At 33.1% G+C, this 27646-nt stretch overlaps 1 protein-coding gene across 1 annotated transcript in view; it reads right to left on the reverse strand.

The window, feature by feature from the left end:
- Positions 1-27646, reverse strand: part of LOC111618625 (protein BCL9 homolog) — a 208512-nt gene that overhangs the window by 96035 nt on the left and 84831 nt on the right. Inside the window, exons 3-4 of the mRNA XM_023360181.1 lie at positions 14451-14545; positions 317-428 (exon numbers count right to left, since the gene is read on the reverse strand). Coding sequence (XP_023215949.1) covers positions 317-428; positions 14451-14545 — 207 coding nt within the window. The remainder of the gene's footprint in view (positions 1-316; positions 429-14450; positions 14546-27646) is intronic.

The raw sequence follows: 27646 nt of genomic DNA on the forward strand, positions 1-27646 counted from the left end.
GATGTATGTAAGCTAATAAATGTTCTCGTTAATCTTATCTCGTCTTTTGATTCGTTCACGGTTAGAAGAAATCACCACATAGAGTCTCTCAAGTCTCCGTAGATATAACAAACCCAGAAATAAATAACACAAAATAAATTGTGGCTATGTGTCGATTCCGCGCGACACATCTGAACATGTAAGCCGAACAATAGTGGGGGGGGATTGAGTAATCAAGAGCTGCGTGCTGCTCAAACAAAAGACGAATCCACGAGATTTGAAAATCGCGTAACTCCAGGTTCGCGTAAGTCGAGGTATTACTGTATTAGAAACTTACTTTATCTTCAGGTCCAATGTCTTGCCAACCACTATTATTTATTTGAAAATGTCCAAAATCACCTTTCTTTGAGTTTAATAATTCTTGTAAATAATTTTCAAAATTTGCAATCCTAAAAAAAAAAAACAAAATAAGTATTTATTAAGTTATATTATTTTTAGTAAATATTTTATTTATAAATTTTATTTCATTCATAAATTAAATATATAAAAAATTTAAAAAAAACCACTTCAATCAAAGCTGAAACCAATTTAGATTAAACAATACCTTAAACACTTGTTCCAACAACACTATTCAAACAAATGTTTTCAACCCCTTTCATAGGCCTGCATCAGGTTTTAACATATAAAATTAGTCAGATCAAACCTTATAATTTTATACATAGAAATACAACACAAACCCGTGAGAAGGTCTGAAAACATTGGTTTGAATACAGTGCGTTGTTGCTAGAAATAGTATTTAAGGTGTTGTTCAATCTAAATAATAATTCTTCATTTCCAGAAGCTTAATAACTCTTATTATCTGTACTTAATGCTCAATAAATACAATTATCCATCGCATAATATGAAATTTAATTGTTTAATGAAAAATGTTTACATTGGGAGAAATTGATTCAACATTTAAGAAAATTTTCTCTTTTTCCATGTATATCATGCTTTACTTTTGTCTATATATTATTATGTAGTAGTCAAACAGAACCAAGATATCCATGGATAAAGATGGGAAAGGCTAAATTTTGTGATGATTTTTTAAGTTATTTGTATTTTATATATAAACATTTAATAACAACTTTGCCAATATACATTTACAGTCAATGATTAGATACATTTTTACTTTACCAGCTCTGTTATATATAACAGGTGGAAAGAATGGCAATTGGTCAAAAAAATGACTCCAAGATTTTTACATTTCTGGGCTTGGGACCTTGAAACGTTGAGAAGTACAAAAAAAAACAAATTTGGAGTTTTTCTTTATGTATGGATGTTAGTAGGGTGTTTGTGGGGAAGGGGCATGATTTTGTTCACCCTCTTTGAAGCTTTTTGTCAAAAATTTCTGAAATTTTGCAGGAAGGTTTGTGTATTAGGGGGATTGATTGATACTATTAAATTTTGGTTGTTAGAAGTTGAGGAGATGGGGGAGATAAAGGAAGGTTGTGTGTCATATCTTGAGTAGGGTTAGACTTAACGATGATTTTACTCAACAGTATTTAAAACTTTTTATAAAACACATCCATACTCTCAAAATTAAGCTTTTTGCCATTTTATAATAATTAAATTTTAAAACAAAATATCATAACAGATGGCACCACCAAATTTTAAGTGTTGTTGGGAAAGTTAAGCAACTCATTGCTGGATTTTTTTTCTCAACTATTAGCATTGTTAACATAAAATGAAGTAACCGGAAACAAACTGTAACAGCAATTATTAAATTTATTTATCGACTTTTAAAACTGTATATAATTGGTCTTATAAAATTATTAAATTTTATCAATAAGATCCAATTTTAAAGAGAATCAAAATTGCCATAAACAGGAGTAATAAATAAAACATACACAAAAACTTTGACAAAATTTTGTCAAATTTTTAACATTAAACTTTGTTTATATTCTAATAGAATACCTTGTTTTTGATATTCTATTCAAGCAACTGACGAAGATCCATTAAGCTGGATCGAAGTGTTTGTTTATTTCTGTTTCTCCAGTTGCTGTGTTTATTACATCATGAGTAATAAAAACCAAACAAGATACACTTTTTAAAAAAGACGGCAAAACAGAAGTATTAAAACAACACTTTCTAAACATACACGATAGTATTTAATGTCAATAAAACTAGTGTAAATTATTTGAAATCAATTAGTTATTCTGTTAGATAGCAGTAATATCTGTTTTGAAAAATAGAAGTTTTATCATTTAATCTTCTAATGATAAAATGTTTATTTTCCAAATTTGTTTGGCAATTTTTATGCATTTACTTTAAATTGGTTTGGATTTTCCACAAGGTATATTTAGCTATGCATAAAGATACAGTGGGTGATCAGTTAACGAACAAATCAGATAACGAACACTTTTACGAAATATTTTTATGATCGGATAATGAACACTTCACTGAACAGACATAAAAAGAAGCGATGAAAATAGCAAATACCGACTGATTTTCCTTTGTTTTCAGGTAACTTTTTGGAGCGCGGGAGACCTCAACGTCGACGCTCAACCTGATAATATACTGATTAGATAGTATCCCTTGAACTTTGAAATACTCCCTTATAATTCCAACCTTTTTATTTTTCTGACAAACAATTCTTTTATAGTATTCGCGAGACTGTCGGGCGGGCACTCATTAAGTTTTGTGTCGGTTTTTATTTTCGAAAGGTGAGAGTATAATAGCAAAGGTAGAGAGTGCGCAAAAGATGTCTGATGTTGCTGGACAGTATGGCTTGAACAGGTCTACAGTAGGCCGCAGTTCAATCTTATCTAAGAAAGATACTGTATTATCAAGAAGACTCAAGCAGCTAAAGGAATAACAAAAATCACATCTGAGAAATAAAGAACAATGAAGAGCTCATAATGGAACCTGAAACGGATCTGACGACAGAAGAACGTCAAGAACTCTTGAATAGAGAACACCAAGAAACTCGGCAAGATATGTTTTATTCTGAAAAAGAGGATTAATGCCGATATCTGCTATTAATTAAAGATCTTTTGAAGAAATGGGGGATGTCAGATCAACGGTCTTAGAATGGCATACAAACCAGGTTGAGGTTAATAGGCTTGGGGATCTCTACAATTACAATGCTATTAATTACTTCTGAAAAATCCCGAAGAAGAGAGAAAAGCAATCGACATTAGACAGATTATTTAACCCCCACAAACAAAAACCATAACTAATAAAAATGCACGTCTGTGTATATATGTATTTTTATTATTACATATAAATAAACGTAGTAAGAAAGTATATATTTTTTATTTTGGACACCCCAGAATTCGTTCTGGGGTGTCTCCAGAACGAATTAATCAAATTCCCATACAAACCTATGGTAAATTCATAATCGGTTAATGAACAATTCGGATAGCGAACAAAGTCTTGGAACGAATTATGTTTGTTAACTGATCACCCATTGTATTATAGAGAGCTGGATAAGAATCCAGATTCTCATAATTTATCACAGATAATATGGACTAATGGTATTATTCTGCAGAGACATTTCACTGCAAATCAGGCCCATTCACAATGGGCAAAAAGTTATAGCTAACTATATAGATTTAATATACAATGCTTTGCCTGAGAAATCAAAGACATTAACTAAATGGTCTGTAGAACCAACTCAATTCTATTATAGCCTGATCTTCAATGGGATTAGTCAGAAAAGACTTGAAAATCATGTCTTTGCTTGCTAATAATAACCCAGTGCTCATTTAAAGAGAGAAACAAAAAATTAAAAGGGTTTAGATCAAATTCAAAACCTCAATTCCTCTTAGAAACGGAGAAAGCCTTAAACTAACAATTTCAATAATTTGAATTATCTGGGAAACATAATCAATAAAAGTGCAATACTATTTTAAAATGAAAATGCATTCAATAACAACTTCACATAAAAAATTACAAGTGAATTACTGATAAATTGTTTATTATTTTAGTTGATAAATGATTTGTGTAATAAAAGTGTTTCATAATAAAATTAACATATTTTACACACACAAAAATCAAAATTAAGAGACAAGTTCCAATTCAAATAACTTTAATTAATAAATTTCAGGAAAAAAAAATCTCACTACTGAAAATATGCCAAAGGCAGTTGTTCATCTGCTTATCTTGGTCTAGATTTATTTGCATAATTCTTTTGAAATTATATAGTAAACCAAACCCGAATTACATACTAATAATCAAACGATAATTCCGCAATTCATCGTGCCATAACTTACGTAATTAAATATATAGATAAATATTAAGTAATTTAGACTAATAAATAGGTGATTAAGTCACCACCTTGTATTAAATTTAATATCTTCTAAATTAATTGATCTGGAAGTAAAGATTGAATGGAGGTCCGGATAGTTTAATTGGCAGTGCATCCGCACGGTAAGCAGAAGTTGCGGGTTCGAGTCTTATTCCGGATCAATCTTTTCTTCCAGGATACTCTTAAAACGAATTAATTCTAATTGTTAAACTTAATATACGACAATGACTTATTCATCTACCTTTTGTTCAAATAACCTAATATATATATATATATATATATATATATTTAATAAGCCAAGTTACAGCCTGGTGAATCTGGCATTACCATTTGATTATTCTTTTGAAATTCTGGTATATAAAATCTATATTTTTTTTCTCAGAAAAACTCTTAATTTATAATCTAATATTTATGTCTATCAAACAATAAAACTCCAATATAAAACAAAGAAAAATCAATTACTAATTTAATTTTAAAATCTCTCAAATTTGTATGTTAACTGATAAAAATTCATTACGATTTTGTTAATTAGACATACGTATTAATTAAATCGAAATAATAAACGCGAATTCCTTTTTTCTCGATCGATCGATTTGCATTAATTCGGTTTTTAAAAACTACGGAATTTTTTAATTCGAAATTTAAAATAAAAAAGACGGGTATCTGGCCATTTTGATAAATTTTATTTAAATTAATTTATATTTAAAAATTAGATACAATTTTTAAATAGAATACTTAATTCATTATTCAGAAAATGAATAAAATTTTAACAAAATTATCTAACAAAACTTACAGATTTAATATATATATATATATAATTACTTTAAATCCATAAACAATAAGACAGAAATCTGTTCAATTTTAACTTAATTTTAATCGAAAATTTAAATATTGCGCAAGTGCATGATCTATAGTTTGCATTTACAAACAAACTGGATGAATCAAAGAATTTTTTGATTTTGCTAACAGTTATCCCCTAAAAAAACATAATAATAAAGGAAGAGAGGGGGAGAAGGATAGTAAGAAGAAATTCTGGAAGAGCCACTTGTAGGAGTAAATAGGGAAAAAGGGATTTTTTCAGAGAGATGAGCAGGAAAAGCGTCGCGACAACCGAAGACGTCAATAATTAGAAATATCGACTAGACAAACACAATGCGCACGTCACGTAGTCATGGAGACGACATGCCGAGGGAGAGAGAGAGGTTCTACAATCGATCCGGGAGGGGGGGCGAATATCGTCCACCGCTAATACCGCAGCAGGCAAGTCGGTAAATCACACCGTTCCCGCTTATTTGTCGTGAGACAAACTTAAAAGAGAATCGATGGGAAGCTCCGATTTTCCTAAAAACCGATCGAAAACGGGAGACGGGGGGAAGCGATTTTCGAAAGGTTAATCGGGGGGGTCTCTCGACCATCTTCCAGAATGACTCACGCGTCGCAACTTTCGATCGTCACGATATACACGAGAAATCGTGACGCCGTGACAAAGAAAATGGATTCGTGACGGCCAAGGTGAATAGAGGAGGGGTGGACGGATCGAATGAACGGTCGCGATTGGTCGTACCGGATTAGGGAGGGGGGAAACTTTTCTCGCATCGATTACGGTTCGAAAATGCCTTTCCCTTTCTATGTTTAACGAATTGCCGAGGAGGGTTTTAAAGCTATTCGATCTACGAAAATTGCAGATAGCCAACGATCGAACTTTATTAATACAGTATACGTGTATCGAGTTACGTGTCTTACAAACAGTAGACGAAAAACGTAGCGGGATTTTACAAGCTTCTTTATAAATATACGAATAAAGGGGTGGAAAAATCTACGTTAAGACACGAATATAAACGTAAAGTTATGACATAATTTAATTGTGATCCATATATTCTTCGCAGGGAATTAATTAATAATAATAATTTTTTAATAGTAGTTTTAAATCTATATAACTTACAGTGATAAAAGTTACGATTATATTTATAGAATAATCGTTAAACGGAAGTAGGAAATGATAGAAGAGATTAATTCCTACTTTCAATTAAATTTCCAATTCTATAATAAAAAAAAACTGAAGTAGATTAGTTTAGGTCACTCGTTGTCGACCGGCTTGCTGAGAACTTCTTATAAATGTTACAAAATTACGAAACAATGTAAAAACACTAATTCTTTTCTCTACTTTTTTATTACCATTTGTATATTTAAAAAAATGCAGATCTTTAAGTCACTTTTCGTTTATATATACGAGCATCTTTGATAGGACATTGGCTCGTTGATCGATAGGGTTGGAAATCAATGAGCCAAATAAGGTGTTTTTCAATCTATTTTAACACAGAAAACACTAAAAATTACTGAGGAAATCCTACGTTTCCACCAAGTTGAGCTACAATTCCTTGGTACCTCGAGATAGCAGCGGTTATCTATCTTTAAAAAAAGATTCATAAGTGAAGCGACGATGAATTGCTCCACGATTAAACTATTCCGAACGTCGTACAAGCAAATTCAGAACAACTAATAAGCTTTTAACACGCCATTTCATCTTATAAAACTCCTTTTCTCTTCACTAAATCTCAAGGTTCTGCCGAACCCAGTCTAAGAATCACTGGCCAAGGTAATTAAGAATACAAGCATCTAGCATATATTTAGTAATTTACCATTTAATAAAAAATAGTAATTTTTACATATTTTATGAAAATTGCAACTTACTTTCTGAAGAGATTGTAAACGGCATGACAAACCATCAACCATCTTTGATCATAGACTATAATAAATTCGATGATCATTTTTATTTTTCAATTTCATAATATGTGAAAAATAAAATGTAGAAAATCTAATTCACATAGCCAGAGTTTAGTACACACAAAAGCAGAAATATCCGAATCGTTAGGATTAGGGTTTCTCAGTATTTCTGACGTACAGGCACCCCTTTGAGTCCAGGAAGCTTATGTTCTCCAAGGTCACTAACTCGTGGACTGGGCATTCTTTTGAATATTTTCTTTACTCAACCTCAATTACATTATTAAAGACAGAACACAAAACGTTATATCTCAATTACAAAATTCCATTGACTCAAAAAAAATTGAACCGAATTCAACTTAGTTCGGGGATTACCCTCAAATTCTATATAGTTTCGGGTCTATTTTAAAAAACAATAACTATATTATAACGTTGTTAATATGTAAAATTATCGATTTTGAGGGCAATTCTAATTTTCTTCAAAATATAAACTCCATTAATTATTATTTTAATTAATCATTATCATATTTTAATTACTTAAGAAGCATTATAATTAATACACTTTTGCCAGCGACATTAAAAAAAATTCAGTTTTAATAACTTAAATTCCTTAAAAAAAAGCCCTTCTGTTTTTATTATTATTTTCTTACACGAGTTACCGACGTTTAGAAAACAAATGAAAATCTGTAAGGCAATAAATTGAGTGCGTAGGCTGCTGTATGCTGTAAAGCAGAATGACAATTTTTGCTTATAGTAGTATCTAAATGTTCGTGTTATTTCCATTATCTTAACTTTTCGTGGATAATTATGTGTAAATTCAAAATAATTACAAACGTTCTAGGTAAATTAGTACGATGACAACAATGTACTTTTAAAAAAATCATTGTAAAGCTCTTATAATCTCCCGAAAATGGAAGGAAAAAAAGAAGACAAACGTGGAAGAAAGGCTAAGCGCCATCCATAGTCGGCAAAGAAAATGGTTGTCCTTATAAACAGCGTTATTAGTAATCGAGAGAAGCTTTTAACTCTGCTGACAGGCTGTCAATGAGATCTTAAAAAATTGTTGCATTATAAGTTATTAGAGTGTTGATTCATGAATTAGGTCGAGACTAATAATACAAAAATACAAAAGTTCAACAAAATAACTAACTAAACGACTGTAAATAAATGTAAAAAGTCCGGTATTGACAAGTATCTAGTTCTACAATAATAAAGTTGTTTGTTTAAAACATAAACTTCAATTAAAAAGAATATTCGCACTAAAGTGTTTGTATAGACTTTTGTCATAGACTTGTAGTCTATGATGTGTCAAGTGCCGAAGTGTCATCTGTGAGACTCGTGGTCCTCTTCGCGTGACCAGAATTGCGAACGACGAATAAAGAAAAACTTCAATTAGAGAAGAGTATATTCCGAAGTTAAAAAATATAGCACCGTGTTTTATAATGTTCGGGTTCACAAACACCACCAGACATTAGGTATAGACTTCTCGCTGAAACGTCGAGATTTCAAAAACTCGGGAGGGTCAGATGTAACAGGATTAAAATATTATAACACAATACCGTAATCGTGTCACTTGTTAAAAAATTTAAGAATGACCAAAATCATTAAAAAAAATCCTTTAATTTTGATTCAAATTTCACAATATTTAAATCAAACAATCTGATTTCGTGGAAGATATTAAATGAAAACGTGAAGAATTTGCAAGACGAAATGGTAGTATGGCAGCGTATTTCGAACAACGAGTTAAATTCCAGATACGTATACCGTCATGGCGGCTCATCTCTGATTCCAGCAAACAAAAGGAAATAGTGGGGACGTACGTTCTGACCTAACCTAACCTATTCTAATAATTTGGTTGGTAATAATTATGGTAATTTATTAGAATAGGTTAGGTTAGGTTAGAACGTGCGTCCCCACTGTTTCCTTTCTTTTGTTTGCTGGAATCAGAGATGAACCGCCATGACGGTATACGTATCCGGAATTTAACCGAACAACGAAAGAATCAAACAGTATTCAGCATACAAAACAATCATATTATGGGAAATTGAATAATATCATCCTTTGAGTGTTACTTACCCAACATCATCACTCATTACTTAGTATATAGAACAGATTTCGCGACATTGCTCGATCTTATTCAAAAATGAATCCCGTGACCCGAAATAAGGGTGGTTACTCTTATCCAGAAATCGTAAGTTAAACGACACGCCATCAGTTAACCAATCTTATAAGTTACTATAAAGAACATGATACATTCAAAGAAACAATCTCATACTTACCATCGATAGAGACGCGTGAAAATAATTATTAAATCCGTTTCTTGTATCAGAAATTTGAGAAAAATTTAAAATGTTCGTACACGCAATCGGCCTTCAGTTAACGCAATGAACAGCTAACGAATTAGAACGTAGACAAATCGACTAAGTGTTGCCAACTACGAAAGATTATTACTATTACTTTCTGCTGGAGTTAAGTTATAATTCATAATAATATTTTTCCTCTGTAATTTTAAACAGAGGAGAAGTATTTAATACAAGTATTATAACTCATTAAAAAAATATATATATATATATAGCAACGAGTTGCGTAAATTTCCCGGCTGTTAAGAGACTCACTGATCCCACTGAGAAACGACCACCCGCTATCTCCCCACCCCCTCGACCTTTCGGCACCAAAATTTAATAGCAACAATACGCCCTATACGCAAGTTACCCTGCCAAATTTCGTTTCTTAATCTTTATCCCATTCTGAGATATTAAACGAAATAAGACACCAACAAACACGTGGAATCCTTTTGACTTCGGGGAGATCTGCAAAAAATTCGGAGGGTCAAATCTGAAACGATCCCAATACTTTCCCTTGTTATGTGTACACAACATTCGATTAAATAACATCTAAACATTATTTTAATAAAAATAATAATAATTTGATAAAGGATTTACATTAAAAAATGAAAACGGTTGAAGTGTATATCGGCGCGAGATACATCACCGTTTCTTTTCGTCTGCAAAGACCGAAGCTGTAAATAATATCATTAATGGACATACTCTATCACTTCCAGGAACAAATTAGTCTGTTTATTTCAAAATAGCTTTTAAATTTGTTTATATAATATTCGCGAATTTAATCTACATTAAACGATATTTCCCAATCGGTGGGTTGCAACCTCCCACAGACAAGAATTATTATAGATTTGAATAACGTTAAGGGATATCTCTTACTCTAAACAGTAATAATTGAGGAGAAACTTATGTACTTTCCGCTCATTTAAAACCACTCTTAAAAACTCATTAACATATATAAAAACATGGAATATTTTTATCAGAAATAGTCATATTCATGCTGATAGTCAGCTGGTAATCTTGTGATTAAAATTTCTCAAAATAAAGCAAATATATTTTAATTCTATAAAAAATATTCCAATTTAATAGTTTAAATTGTTTCCTTATTTCAATTACACTCTGGATGTTAAACACAGTACTGAAAAAAAGCATGCAAAACAACATTGAATTTGATTATTTTTATAATTAATAAATTGTAAGACAAAGAATAGTTTAAACTTTAATGTCAATCAATTAAAAATCAGAATTTTTTATTCTTATTTATAATTACTCTACTTAATGTTATTAGCCAATTATCATAATCAGTATAGACAACTCCTAAACTGATTACAATTAGCAGATTATATATTGTTCCTATATATGGTGAGCAAAATAGTAATCGGACACTGATAAAATTGTGTGTACATTCAAGATTAAGTAAATTTTTATTCAACATGCTAAGTTAATATTGTGTATTTTATACAGTTGGATAGACCTTTCGTTGGTAGAGATTTTAGCCATTAGGTTTGATTATAATGACTTTTTAGTATGAATTGAATGATGATTAACTCTAAATTAGATGCAAAAAATTAATCAGACATTTTACTTCTAAAACTGTCAAACTTTTATTTATTCATAAGAATACATTCTAATATTTTGTTGTACTTTCCTGGGACTATCATAGCGCAGTCTTTTTGGCATTAGTAGTACCAACTTTCTAGTTGTATTTTCACTGAAGCTGTTCCAAGCCTTTACAAATGTCTCTTTCATATCTTTCTTCTTAAATCTTTTGTTTCCAAGCTACTTGATTAAAACAGCCTGCAGATGCTCAATGGGATTCAAACTAGGATTCTGTGAAGGTAATCCCAGAATGTTGACTTGATTTTTAACAAAAAATAAACCCTTCGCAATGCGGGAAGCACACTCGGGGTCATTATATTGTTGTAAGATGAAATTATCTCCCAAGCCCATTTTTGTTGAAGATCTGACAATACACTTAGGTATTCATAATACTATCAATAAATTCAATCTTCCCAACACCCTTGGCTGCCACAGATGTTGGGAAGATTGAAACCAAACCATAATGTTACTACCACCATATTTGACAGTAGCATGCAATTCTTTCCTAGGTTCTCTGCAAACTTTCTGTGGTCTATCTGCGCATAGATTAAATTTGGACTCATCTGACTTTCTCCCAGAAAATATCAAGCATGTCGACATACTTTTTTGCAAATGCCAATCAATTCACCGTGCGATGCCCGTTTGACAAAGGCTTTGTCCTCGCTGTATGCCCCGAAATCCTGCTTCGTGAATGCAATTTTGAAATGTTTGTGGAGTCATCTCAATACCAAGCTCCTCTTTCAGTTTAATCACCAGCTGTGGGGCAGAGTACAGATTTTTCCTCATCTTCCAAATGATGGCTTGATCATGGGTGCTAGTGGTCTTCCATTTTTGGCCATGCCCAAGCAAACCAATGATTTGAACCAGTCATTTTATGTATTTTAACAAAAGAGAAAATGCTTAAATGCATAATTCCTATCATTTTTCAATTCAACAATAGGAATAGTCAATGATTGAAGATTGATGACTATGCGTGTTGTTGGTCAATGCTAACCAGTGATTTTTTTGAATGGCACGAGCAGAATCATAAATTTTACACATAAAAATAATAATAATAATAATAATAATTTAACACCATACAAGAAACAATGCTAAAATCCACAAAATCAAATATGTTATATTTGTTAACAGCTAGCAAAAATAATGGCTTATCATAAATTGTTAAGATCATTAATTGTGTTTTATGCAATGTACAAGAACAATCTACCACAAATCAATAATTTATTCATCAATACAATAAATTTTATATAAACAATCAAATTAATTTACTTATATATCAAACTTAATTTAATAAACTTCTTGAAAGTTGAAAGAATTTTTGATTTTTGATAAAACTTTCTTCCGAATTTCAGAATCTTATTTTGAAATATTGGATTAATTTACATTTATGTCCTTATACTATTAATATTGATTAATATGAAATTAATAGATTTTATGGAAAGTATTGAAAACTTTTATGATTTTTTCTAGATAAATTCATAAAAACTTGTTAGAAATCCCATCTTATTCCAAACTTTTTTTTTATATCATTGAATAATAACAGGACATATGTTGAAATCTAATCGCCGTAATTCCTTCTTCTTTTTTAACATTTGGATTGACAGTTTTGACAAATGCTTATCAGAAGAGATAATTAAGTACAATTAAAATAATTTGAATATTTCTAACGACTTTGACATCAACTTTTTTTTTCCTTTTGCTTTTCTCTGCTGGCCTCACACCTCTGTAGGAACATCACCAAGTGAGAGAGAGAGGGCCAAATCTCCAGTTTGAAAAACCGTTGTCTTTAAGGGAAATAACCATTTTAATTTCTTTTTAATGTATAATTTACACGTATAATATATATATAAAAATCACGATTCTGTACTTAATAACAATTTAATCACTGTATAAATGTTTAAAAATTTGATTCGTAAATAGTGAAGCTATTAAATAAATTAAGAAAGAATGCTGGCATTTGACAAGATTTTGCAATCATTTCTAGACGTAATCGAGTTTAGTTGATTTTTTGATTGTCTGAGATAGACCATCCACCTATAAGCATCTCATTTGTCTCGCCAGGTGTCAAGAAATGTCTCACTTCGTACACACACACACACACACACACACACACAAAAAACAAGGCAACTCCGAACTCTCTATTTAACGATCGCTCAGTTTCTCAACAGTTTTGGAACGGTTAGACGAATTCTGACCATTTGTAAGTGTAATAAAAAACGAAAACCATTGCAAACTTACTCAGGCGTGTCTTATATATCCTACTATTAAGTAATATGGAAGATACGATGTATAATTCGGCACTTAGAAAAAGAAAACAAGCGCTGAAATTTTGTTATTACGTGCGAAAAAATACGTGTCGTTTAGTTAGATCATTTTATTTTTACATTTTAATTAAGTAAATTTACAAATTCGAGTTTAAAAACATAATAGAACAACAGATCGACTGGATTTTTCAGCGTTTAAATCCAAAAAAACAACTAATTATTCAAGATTTTAAAGAGTTATTTATCACTCCAAACGAGGGACAAAACAGTTTAAAGCGGAGAAAAATACATAATAAGAAAATTCATTACGAAATAAGATAAACAAACGTCGAACACACGATTCCTTTGTTGAACATTAAACATTAATCTACTATTCTTCTCGCATAAATAAGTGACGGGAGTAGGACATCATTTTATTATTGCCGCGGGCCACCATTCTTAGAATCATCTCGGCCTACATAAAAAGAAATCTAACAATCTCTCGACACAAGCAACAAACGGCAAAAAAGAAAGAAAGAAGGGGGGAGGGGGGAGAGAAATCGCGAAATGAGGAACGACGTCACTAACTCCTAGCGACGAACTACATAACTAATTTTCGATTCGTCCACGCTCGAGTACCGAAATCGCTCGCCACTCCCACCACGTGCGAAACGTGAATTTCGTGTGTGCGGGGGAGGAAGAAAGGGCGCCCTCTGGCTGACAGGACGCGAAGTTTTATTGTAGATCGTTCTCGGTTCGGGCACGAACCCGCGCCGAGCCCCCGGCCACCACCTGTCACAATACACCTTTTTCCATTCGGAGGCAAGGTGGTCGCTGAACCCCGTGTAGCGAGAAACGTTGGCCATCAACCACGACCCTTGAACCCGAGCGAAACGTCGACTCCGAGTCTACTTTTATATCACGGTTAAGGTAAAGGTCAGATTTAATCCTCCTACTCGTTCTGTTTAAAAACCGGGTTATACAGAATTCGATAAATTTCTCGACCTGTTAAAGAGGTCGAGTGATGCCTTGTGTATGTGTGTGTGTGTGTGCGTGTGTAGACAGAAACACGTTAATTGGTATTTAAAACACGCCTTGGAAATAAATATGAAAGTGACATTTAAATTTTGTTCGTTACACGAGACCAATTTGTGCATTCGGGTTTTGTGTTTTATTAATTTTGCAAAGTGAAAATAACATTCAATAATAATAAAATAAAATAAAAAAAAACAGGTAACTAATTTGTCAAATTAAGGGCCAAGAAGAGGAACTTACACGATATCTTTCCTTCCCGTCAGATATCTCAAAAGACGAGCAACAACGTCAGCAATGACGACACAATTGTTGTCTAACAAGGCCTCTTCCAGATCCTGAAAGAAAAGACAAAATAGTCAGTCACATAAATCGGGATGTTAAAGGTGAAAGGGGTCACGAGGTCACCGACCGATCCTTCCCGAAGGGACACACGGCAACGGACAGAAAGGGATTCGCAAATAACACCCACTCCAACTTCTATATTTGGAAAGATATATTAGAATATCCCAGAACAGCTGAGGTCCCTCTCGGTTTTGTATAGAATTTCAATTCGTTTCTGTTGACATTTGAAATTTTTAACAGGTCTAGAAAAATATATCTCTTTTTACCGGAGGCAAAGCGAGCTTAGAAATTCCTAGAAAACAAAAGAGAAAGCAGAAAAATGGAAGAAAAAATATTGTATATATATTGGAGAGAGAGAGAGAATTGAGTCGAATGCCAAGATAATTCATCAGATGTTGGACCAATAGCAGAAAAATAAGAAAAAACAACCGGAAATCGAACGTATTCCATTCGACGGGAAGAGATTCTCTTTTAGTTTTCTTAGAAAAATGAAGAGAAACTTATCCGTTGCAGAGAGAGAGAGAACTGGAGACAACAGGTCTGAGACGATATGTCTCTTTCAACAATGCCCCGACCGATACATTAAACTGTGGATTAATTCAAATTTAATGTAAAGAATGACCATTAAAACTTCAACGGGGGAGAAAAAAAGAAGAAGAAAAAAAAAAAGAAATCTGCCGACGTCGATTTTATTGAGGGAAGATTTTTTTTTATTTTATTTTATAGACGAAAATAAAACAAAAATGTGCGCTCGCGCTCGATACGTAGAAGAGTCTGGTGCGAGGTTAAATTGTTGGGCTGCCAATGGAGTATAAATAACGTCAGAGGGCGCCGCGCTGACGCTCCAAAGATAACTTTGTCGCGCGGAATCGCGCCGCACTCGGAACGGAACAACGTACGAAGCGAACGAACGACGCCGAATTTTTAACAGGCCGGTCACGTGACGCCCGGACCACACCCGTCCGAGGCTGATTAATCGGAAACGCTCGCGCAATCGATTGGTCCCCGCGCCCGAAAGCGGGAGGGGGGAGAGAGAGAGGGAGGGAGGGGGAACACTCCTCGTACGAAAATGTCAACGAACCGGACGATAAAGGGGATTTTTGCGAAATTCGGCGTACGAATAGATTAAACACACGCCCGAAAATTAAAGAGGAGGAGGAATTTCTTTTACTGGTTTATTGTTTCTCCTTTTAGACAACGTCTCTAAAAATTCCAGACAAGTGATTTTTAAAAGAGACACTTTTTATTTTTATTTTTTTTAAAATAGAAAATAAATCCCGTCTCGTGCAAACTGGCGACCACCGATTGGACACGCGTCGCCATGACAACCATGTACGGTTTCTCGGTAACTCCCTCGTTCCCCAAGCGGATAACGAGAGAACTAAAACCGGGACCCGGTGGAACGAAGACGGGGGAGGGGAGTGACGCTCGTTATACCACAAAAAGGGAGGAGGAAAAAGGAAAAAAAAAAAGACCAGACACCTCCCCCCCTTATTTGGGTGGGTTCCTCCCTCCTCCTAGTTTCGCTCGAGACTTTTTTTTTTTATTATTTTTATTTTTCTTTTTTCCGAAAACCTGCTTCACCTTGACGGTGTTCATGAAGGACAACGCCTGAGGTCATAGGTCAGTCGGAATCATCCTTGAACGTGCCGGCAAAGCAGGTACCGGTCGCCAGGAATGTCGGCCCCCTCCGGGTTAGGAAGGGCGGAAGGCACTGTCCTCCCCGTCCCGCCGCAGATTGGTCCGACCTAGTCACGTGGAGGAGGAAAAAAAACGGCGGGGGAGGCTCTAGTACCGGCCAACGCCGACAGGGGGCAGTCCGGGCGGGGGTTTTTAACGGTCAAGAAAATGGTGGGCGAAGAGCGATTTTTTATTTCTAATTTAATTTTTTCTTTTGAAACCCGTCGGAGAAACGTTCGCCGTTCGACAACAAACTTAAAACGCGACTATAATTAAACATCCATCTCCGAGCTGGCGCCAAACGTTCTATTATTAGAAAGAGATGTTCGGGTTAAACAGAGCAATCGTACAACGTCGTTTCAGACGGGGTCGCGGGTCACGGACTAAGTGTTAACGACGTGGGCTGCACGACTCTATCGATTTTCCAACCGAATTTTCAAATAAATAAATAAATGCTAGCACTTTTATATAAAAAAAAAAACAAAATTCTCATCCAAATCCTCACATCCCGCATCATTGAAAACTCGAATTGGAACTGAGCGGCGATCGCGTAATAAACCCTACTCTTCCCAGGATGTATTTCTGGACTTTGTACTAAAAATAACTTAAGGTGAAAGTGTATCTAATCTATTTCAGATTGGAACATACTTTTTAAAGTTTCTCCTCTTAAATTATGCAAGAATTAAAGGAAGAAAAACACGAAACAATCGGTAAAAATCTGAAGATATTAACAGAGGTTCGGCACTTACTACGTTAGCATTATCAACCTTTTTCTTTTATTTAAAAAAAAAATAATACCGGACAATTTGTAGAATGCAATCGGCCGTCGACAAAAATTACATCTAAAAGTTAATGTGGACGTAAACGGATCGATCGCGATCGAATCTTTGCGATTCTAAATCAATCGGAAACAGATCCATTTTCATTTTTGGAAAAGAAATGTAGCTACAATCGAACGTATTCCGCAAATAAAAAAAAGGAGGAGGAGAGAAAAACAAAGATTTAAGAGAGATTTCGGAAGCAGAGTTCATAAACGCAAGGAAATATATAACCGAGATATTTGGGTCGAAAATACTTTTATCGACTAATTGATCAGTCGAGTTATAACGCAACCGGTAAACAAAATCATTTTCTAAACGTTGCGTTTTATATAAATCAAAATAGTGTCAGTTAGTAAACAAGTCCATTCTTTATCGTCCGAATCATTATCGAAACAATATAAAATATCCCCAGAAAAATCTATAATAAATTCCCTATCTTTTCTCTATTTAAACGTCCTTCGGATTATAAATTAAAATCATTTATCCGCTTAATAAAACGTCATTAATAAAAGGGGTAAAGTAGTAAACGGAACATCTATTCGATTTATATTTGGATTTTTCACCATCGTACAGTTGTGTACGAGGGAATTTGGAGAACGGTTTATCGACTGGTAAGAACCTGTTGTGGCTGCGAAATGTTTCTCTCCCCCCCTTGTTTTTTATTGTTTCGCTTTTAAAACAAATTCGTAAGAGCGTAACCGAATCGGTATTTTAAGAAGAAAATCAAATAAGAGTGGGTTTCGCGTATCTTTCGATTTAATTAAAAAATGCTCATTGAAAACGATAATTTTTTTGTTGGGTATGCACTTGGCATCCGTTTATATATATATACACACACACAGTTAGATTATCGATGATAGGAGCCGAACCCGGGACGATTTAATATAAAGTCGCGAGTTTAGTTCGGTTCTGAATGTCATTACAGTAGACCCCCTATAACGCGAATTCCTATAACGTAGACTCCTACAACGCGAAATTCGTATAACGAGGAACGTATCTCCGCGTAATAGGGGGGTCTACTGTATAAAAAAAATGCAACACGGTGATGTGTTGCATTTTTACAAGATAAACAAACGTGCGATAATGTTTATTAAATAATACACGCAAGCTACCGGGACATATTTATGTAATAATACCCGAGAATGTGGATTCAATTTCCAATCGATATTAAATACATTTCCCCCCCTCCTATTTTCTAGAATATTCTTATTTGGATGGAGGTGGTTCGTGTGTTAAGGCCCAAAATCGAATCAAATGAAACCACTTCTCAAATTCTCGAATTACCAAATTTATGGGAAAAGAGATTTAATTGTTTTTATTATTTCTAGTCTGGCTGACGTTTATTATATTTTACGTTTATTAAAACTTTTCTTACCCAGACGGATTCATTCGTCCAGACTCGATAAATTATCATTGGAAGTAATTTGCGATACTCGATAAAGCCAGCATCTATATTGATGTTTTGAGACGAATCGTTTCATAAATTATTTCTTCTATCGGAATGTGTAAATCCTCCTCCTTTGGCGGACGAAAATGATAAAATAAAGAACATTTAATTCCATTAATTAATGACGTTAATACTTTTGTTCGGGCGTGTGACGGTATACGAAGCATTATTTCTGTTTATAAATTAAACTTTATCTTATATTCCTTCGGGCAGCGGCCAATTTTACGTATACTTTTGAATATCTTAGGAGGCCGCTGGTGGATTTTTCGCCACCTCCCGCAGAAATTAAGATTATAGTAAGGTATCCCGTTACGCGTAACCGCGGATTTACGTAATAATCCGACGAAAATAGCAACAACGGCGCGTAATTCGATACGTCGTATACGTTAAATACTCGACAATTTTAACCGAAAGAGCGTTTAATTCGATCGAATCGAGGAAAATAATTTTCGGCGAAGTATTTCTCCAGTTCGGTTGGAAATAAATCACAATAATCAGTTTAAAAACGGGGTATTTGCAGTCGAGAAACGGGTAATGTTTGGTATCTCAGTCTCGAAGGAAGAAAAAAATCTTAAAGGTAGGAGAAAAACAATAGGAGAAACGAAGCCCTGGGGAAGTAGAGAAAACAGGAAATTGTTGATACCCTCCTGTATCCGGGAGTTCTTAGAGACCAGCTGTCACAGACAAACAAACAGGAGGCGAAGAGAAATCCTTTCTTTGCACAGATCATTGCGGAAATGAACGGTTCCGAGTGTGAAATTGCTCGGGGGTGTTAACAGACGGCGACTTCTTAACACCTTTCGGCGTTAAAACCTCCCCGAAAAAATAATTATTCCGCCATCTCGACTCGTTTAAGGTTAAAAACGCGAGTTAATTATAAGAAATCCTTCCGCAGACACGCGTATTTAAACGGACAATAACCGGAACCCGACGAGTAGATCGAATTTCGGCCGGATCGACGAATAAATTTACGCGCGTAAATCGTCGGAATAACGAAAAAAAATTATATATGGGTAACGAACGAGAGGAAACGTCGACGAAATAAAACAAATGCCATCGGAAACGAACGACAGATGGCGCTGCCTGGACAGAAATTCCTATCCATTTGTCCGGAAATTACATTTTCGACAGAGTAAACCGAGTGTAACCGCGAATATTTATAAACGAAACGTTTGTATAATGTATTAATTATTTTAATTAACAATTGTAGAATTTGGCCACTCCTTACGAGACACTTCGTAAATTCGAGAAAAAGAAAAAACAACAACACAACCCTTCGAAAACAAAGGATTAAGCGAATAATACTAGCATTAATCGACAACAGAAGCGAGAACAGACATACAGACGAGCTAATCCATTACGGCTAGAGGAAATTAGAAACGGAATAATTTTTTACGCGAATCGAGCGCGTTAAAACGATGACATTCCGAGTTAAGAGGAAGGGGATTAGAATTTAAAGGGAGCTTTGTTCGCAGTTAAACGGATCAAATTCGCTAAACGTAAAAGGACGATGGGCATTTCTTTCTTTTTTTTTCGGTTCGGCTGGTGGAAAAACAAACAGTGGATAACGAAAAGAAAAGAATGGGAGGGAGGATGGGCAGGTGTAAATAACTACATACAAACGCAGCGAGAAGAAGGGGAGGAAGGTGAGAGAGGCGACCGTGAAGAAGAACAAAGGTCCGAGTTTTCGAGGCGAGCAAAACCAGACGACTCGAGTTGTCTCGCCCGGGGCTATATCGGCAGGACAGAGCAACTATTTCACTCGATTTCCCTCTCTCGCTCTCGCTTCTCGACTTTTTCACACATCTAGTCTTTTCTCAGAACGAAACGTCTATCGGCAAAATATAAATGGAGAGAGAGAGAGAGAGAATGAAAAAAACGTCACGTCGAGGGTCGAAGTAGAAGTTTAAAAAAAAAAAAGAAAGAAAAAAAAATAGTACACGACATACGAAGCCGGATTTTAACAGACGTCTCACTCCGCGCGCGGGGTCAATTCACCCCATCTGGGGGACATCCACATCCCAGGGCGATGAGGCCCTCGATGACCGAGGAAGTGGGGGACGGGATGGGAGAATGACGCGTAAACAAGTTCGACCCTACAGGAAAAAAATACGAGTTTCTCTATCTACACGCCAGACGACTTTTTGGCTAAACTCTCTTCGTCCGGATTTAGAAGAGGGGTGTGTGTGTTTGTCTGTGTAGTGTGTGTGTGTGTGTAGAATCCCGGAACTATATCGGGGCTCTGTTCTAGTTCTACCTGCTCCGTTCGAACGTGTTCGGAGAAAGTCGATTCGTATAATACTAGGGCATGACCTAGATATTTTCTTATCCTTTCTCGCATTTAAACGGGGTTGTCGAGTCCTTCGAGGTAATTTCTCGACTGTAAAACGACTCTAAAGCCACTACGTAACTGTATATAACAATCGATATTTATAATTTCCGATCGAACGGCGAAATATATATACATATATATATATTTTTTCTTTCTTTTATCGATCGATATCTATGGTCGATATCAACTGCGAGAAATTAGGTTACCGTCGACTAATTAAAATACTGTAACAGTTAGCTACTTACAGTAAAGTTCTTGAAGAATAAACTTTTATCTACGTCTCTACTCGGCTGCAACATTCTTAATTACTGGAATATCGTTTGTCCAATGTTATAATATCTAAAGGACGTCGCGAACGAGTAAACGATGGCGAGAACTTGTTTACGCGAAGAACAATTACATATTTTATAGTCGCGAAAATGTAAATTACGCTTAAAAAAAAATTTTTTTTAATATTCAAATCTTTCGAATTTATTACGCATTCGTTTGTTTTGATGTGTTATTTCTGGTCAAATATTTAAGTAGTTTCGCTAATCTATAATCTCCTCGACTAAATTAATCTCTAAATTAAATATTACAGAAGTTGAGGCCGAAGTTTTCGTCTCTCGAACGTGAACGTCGAACGTCGAGCGCCGCTATTTTATAGCGGCGCTCGACGTTCGACGTTCACGTTCGAGAGACGAGAACTTCGGCCTCAACCTCGCTATTTTAAATACAACACAGATAATACCATTTAAACCTGTAAATATTTAGGCATTAAATGAAAAAATAATAATAATGAAGAGCAGACCTCTGATTTCAGTAGATCCAATTAGATCTAACGAACCGTCGTAAATAAAACTCTAATTTTCCATAGGCTTATGGTTTAAATGAGGTTCTATTCCTGGAAAAAGTGAGGCGGGTAGAGATGACAAAAAAGTAGTTAAATATAGCATTTCGCACAATTCATAACAGGGAATTTATACGAGTCTTAAAACGCGGTCGACTATGTAATAAGAGCAAATTTAATAGCATTTATTTGTATAGAAACGATCGAAATTAAACTGCGAAAATACTTGGAAACGTACGAAAAAGTAAACGTTGCTACCGTTTTTTAAAAAAGTCTAAATAAATCAGGAAATAAAAACAAATTCTTTGAATTTATTCAAAATTTTACAAGCAAAAGTTAAAGATAGCTAACCTCGTAAATAGAAATCTGAAAGCTAAGAGTTAACGAGTCATTGAGTCACAGAAGACAATTCTTCCAGAAGGAATACAACTGAATGTATCGGGTTCGAAATACTTACATCAAGAGATAAATAACCCACTACATACATCTCAAAAAATAGGTTTAAAAATAATATATTTAATGAATATCTTCGGATATAATTTGAAACCAAATTTATTTATTTAAGCTAAAAATATATTAAGTGATGTATAAATTGCATTCTCTGCTCCTAATACCTTCTCAATATAGAAATTATTTATAATTTCTGTATAAGTTACATGGAAGATTGTTTACACTCGAAATGGTGGAATTAATCTGTATTATAATTCCATATATGGATATAGAAAATGCTTTTCTTTTATGTATAAAAATATATTTCTGTATAATGATACGTAGAGACGGCTCTATTTTTCCAACTTTATCAAAGATTTTTAACATTACTGAATATTTTTTTCTTTTTCTAGAAAGATAAAAATGCTAACTCGCGACATTTTTCTCACTACAAATTCAATAACAGTACTCAGCATCCTGCATATAGTTTTTTACATCTATATACGTAGGAATTTTATTCCTATTTTCACTATTTTTATTAAATATTTTTCAATAAAAAGCATTTCTAAACTACCAGATTACATATTAAAATATATACGTTTATTTACAATTTGGTACAAATTTAATTAAACACAATTTTAGTTTTAAAAAAAACCGAAACGAGACCACCCACCTAGAGTAATTTAGTACTAGGAATGCGAATCAATTTTGCAGATATTTACGATTTTTATAACGTTACACGTAGAACTATTTATAAGACGGGAAGGTAATTGTTACAATAGAAGAAATTATATGAATGAAAAACACGCACACACACACACACACACATTAGCAATTATGAGTAGAGCGTGAATTACAATGGAATCGAGTAAAGGAATCGTGCACGAGCGAGAGAAAAGTACCGTGAGAAATCATATTTTCCGATCATTTGCATTTCGTTTCGTGGCCACTTACGGAGGAATTCGATAGGTCCAAAATTCTCTAGTCGTACCAATTAAATCGAGTGGTCTAATCTATAAACTTTTCTATTATATTCAACTACATAAATATATGAGTTACATCGCGTGGAAATTAATTGAGATAATTTTTTCCGGCTCTCTACAAGAGGGATCTTATTGTTTAAAAAAATCTCCATTTGAAATCCCCCAATCAAACATTTAGTTTCCGAGAAACGGACTTCTTAGCTCTTACTTTCCCAGAAATCTTATAGNCACACACACACACAAGAAAAGAGTTCTACAGGTATGAAAGACAAGGAAAAGTAGATATAAATCTCACATCAACTCTACAATAAAAATAACTTTGCGTAATTGACTGATTTTTTACCGCTAACGTATAGTATATGATTACGACACTATTATTTTTTCATAGTTTTTAGTACTTCGCAATATTCAAAAGATTGACGATAGTATTAGAAGGATTGAGTTAATAAATGATTCGTTAAATTTATTTTTTGAAATGGAAGCAAATAAAACTAAATTTAGATCCAAAAAGTTCAATAATTAAATATGAACGACACAAATCCTTTGTGCCACAATGCCAAATTGATTGTCAATAATAAAGAAATACCTTTCAGTAAAAGCAAATATTTACAAGTTTTTTAGCTATTAGCACATATTTATTTTTCTTTTCCAAATATTTAAATTAGAATACTAATGATTCAAATGTTAGTTTTCAATAATTAAATTCAATGAAAGTATTTATTTTAAAATAACAATTCAAAATAAACTTATTGTTTTAATAAAATTTATAATTATCCAAAACATTTAAGAAAATAAGTTTTGTTTTTGTGATATTTTTTTTCTTCAATTTGACAAAAAAATCTAGTAAAAAACAAAAAGATAAAAGTCAATAATTTAAAAATCTCTCTCTCTCCCACATGGAAAAATTAATTAATTAAAAAAATAAAATCATACTTTACGTAAATGACATAAATATATAGCGCAACTAGTTTATCTAAATTATTTTTATAAAAATATTTTTATCGGAATAAATATCAATTAGAAAAAGCTTGCTTAATTTTTAAATAGGGTAATGTATTTAGGCACTAAATTTAAATTTTACTTTTGTAAAGATTAAGTTATATGTATTTGTCTAAAATTAAGTGTATTGTTGAACTACATATTCTGACCACAATTCTTAATTTTATTATCTAATCGTACCTAGATACATAATTGAATAAATCCCGTATGATTCAACTGTACTATCGAGTGTTTAACTTTGTAATAGTATAAAAGTTTCATTTTTTGCATGAATTCTTTTTACTTGCTTACTAAATATTATATTTTATGATCAGTTAACATTACATTATATTTAAATAAATATTACACAAGCATAATTTCCTTTCTTTTTTGACCCTACCTCCATGTAAGCAATTATAAGTAGTGTGTTGACCCTCTCCCCTAAATTATGTCAGACTGCATTCATCTACCTATTTCTGCATTTATTACAATAAGAGAATAAACTAGATAAAACAGATTTTGTAATATCAATTTGCTGTAATAAGGACATCAATATTTCCAACTTTGAAAATAAGGAAACAAAAATAAGATGTTACAAATTGGAAAAATTAAATTTATCATTAACTACAGATGAAGAATTTTAATATACATTATGATCTGAATATATATAAAAAGCACACCTTTTTACACATTTCCAGTCCTTCTTTATAGTTCTAACGAATGTTTTCGGCTTGATTTACAGGCCTTCTTCGGGTTAGAAGCCATTCTAATTGGGAGTTATGCTGTGTTCCAAAATGGAACAATTCAAAGTTTCTTTGAGGTGGTTTAAATTTCATATATTGTATTTGAGATTTGAGATTGAGATTTATAAATTTAAATAAAATTATTTATTGAAAATATATAACAAATATTAAGCACTCGGAGGTGATTAATAAAAAAACATTAATTGATTTAAGTACATTTAGATAAAAATGCTTGTCAAGCTTGTGATATGCTGAGGCTTTCCCCATTGTTAATGCAAAGCCTTTGGCTTGTTACTTTATATATGTCAATGGTTTCACTTATTCTTAATTTTTGCACATCAAATATTTTTCTTATTAATTTTGCATCCTCCCAACATGGGGACATCCATGTTGGGAGGATGCAAATATTGAGCTAAGGCAGTGTTATAATTTCTTTTAAAAATGTCATATTTATGTTATTTTATTCTGGCATCAATTGATCTGTTAGCTGAGCCTATATAGGTTAGGCATCTGCTGAATCTAGAATCTTCCAGAGGTATGGTGTACACCCCAGGAGCTCTTTTCTCATTTATTTGATCTTTTCCATTGGTTAATAACATGAATATTGTTGGGTTTCTTTTAAATGCTATATCTATTTGTATATCTTTCTCTATGCTAGAATAAACTTTGAATTACTTGGAGTCAAATTCAACTTGAAGTCAGGTTTTGGTTGCTCTGCTTCCTCACCTGACTTGTTTTTTAAAATTCTAGCCAATTCATTAATTAGTTTAATACTGTAGCCATGTTTTGTTGCAAGCTTTTTAATAGATAGAAAGAAACCAGAAGTAACTTGCCACAACTAACAATTGTAAGTGATCATCATATGATGCTAATTTGTTAATACACAAGTTGATTATTTCCGTAGACAGACTGTAGGATCCTTCAAAAGCCGTCTTACTTGGGACCAACAAAAATTCCCTCCTTTACTTTCACATTGCTCAGATAAGAAAACTTTTGCTTCAGGTAAGCAAAGATATCTCCTTCACAGTCCATATCTTCCACAAAGTTTTTCATCAAACTGAGCTTGATATGAAGAAACTAAATTCTGGCATAGAAAACTAAAATCCTCTTACCTACTCTTCAATAAGAGGATTTTAGTTTTCTCCTCCAGAGCAGGAAAAGAAATATTCTTCTGACTTTGTACATTTGCTACATGATCAGGCCACTTTTTTACCGAGAAATGACTGGTTCTCACTTGACTTTTCCATTCACATCAAAAACAGTAAAATTTACTGTATTCTCCTTCAAGATCTATTAGCATATTACAGAGTTCTCTGGTTTTAAATTTTATTCAAACAATAGCAACAAAAAGTTTGTGTAAAAGAGGCATTTTTCTACAAAAACGTGGTATTTTTAAAAAACTATGGGAAATAGAAGATTTTTGGACTTCGGATTCATATTCAGCACACTAAACTACATTTAAAAAATCATGCTTTCTTTAATGGGAGAATTTTGATGCAGCATCAATAAATATAGTATAAGAAAAACTAATAATTATAAAATTATTATACATATATTATACAAACTAATCAAAAACTTTTTTATTTCCAACAACTCTGAGAATATTTCTAAATAGTCCTTGGAATTCACTTTGACAACATTAATTTAATACAAATAAGTTTGTCACAACATATGAGCCACTCTTCAGTTCAATTATATTGTGTAAACCATTTCTAAACTAGGATTATAGTAACTAAAAATGACACAAATAATCTAATAGAATCTAAACTCTCTAAATGACATAAAACTAGTACTGCTAATTTGTAATTCTTATCTAGTTCTTCTGTTAAGCTACCTTCACTCATTAGTATTCAATTTCTATCTAAACTTCTCCAGAATAACAATATAACAGCAAGAAAACAGTAAAATTAAGACAAACATAGAAATAATGCATAACATGGCATATATATTATTTATTTCCCATACGAAAGTAAATGTCAAAAGACAACCGATATCTTCCCCTGAAAATAATGCCCATAACAAAGGATTAAAATACAAATAACAAAGAAAAAAAATCAATAGATATATTTAAGTATATATTTTTATTATAACTAAAAGATTATATATTACAAAGTAACCATTAACGTGTTTAAAATGCAGAAAAAATCTTCATGTAAAAAAGATTGTTCCATAAAGTCCATATTCTGAATAGGCCAATAGAAAAAGGATCAGAAAGAAATGGCGAGCCTAAGAGATGGAGTAAAAAAACAAGTTTGGTTATGAGTAATGCATAGCAGAACTCTTAGATAAAGCCAATCAGAATGAATCACAAAACTTTTATACATTTGTTAAAACTGGGAATTCAGAATCTGGACCTAGCTCCATTAGTATTAGGAGTAAAAGGAAGGTTAGAAAGTTTATTTAAAATAAGAAAAATTTTATCTAATTCTTTTAATATTTTTCTAAATGAGATGAGCCAGCCATAGCTCATATTGGCAGATAATAATTAAGTACCGACTGAATATTGGCAAAATAAATGGATTGTAAGACTGTTTTTGATAAAATAGTTTTGCAAAAATACCAAAGAATTCTGTGATGAATAACTATGGATTTCATGATCTTATCAACATGTCCTTTAAATATAAGTTTAGAATTGAAAATGACCTCAAAGTCATTGAAAGAATTAACATATTTTTTGAAATTATTATATAAGTAAATTGTGGATAACTGAAGATTATGAATGATTAAACGATTACTTCCTCCAAAATAGTCCCTTCGGGACTCATAATATATTGGTTATAATAGTAGCAAGTTTTCAAAAGACTAAAAATTTGTCTGGTTAATAGTGTTTAGTTCCCGTGTCACACTTTTCT

The sequence above is a fragment of the Centruroides sculpturatus genome, unplaced genomic scaffold (genome assembly GCF_000671375.1).
Source record: "Centruroides sculpturatus isolate CEXI.00-Female unplaced genomic scaffold, Cexi_2.0 scaffold94, whole genome shotgun sequence".
NCBI lineage: Eukaryota > Metazoa > Arthropoda > Arachnida > Scorpiones > Buthidae > Centruroides > Centruroides sculpturatus.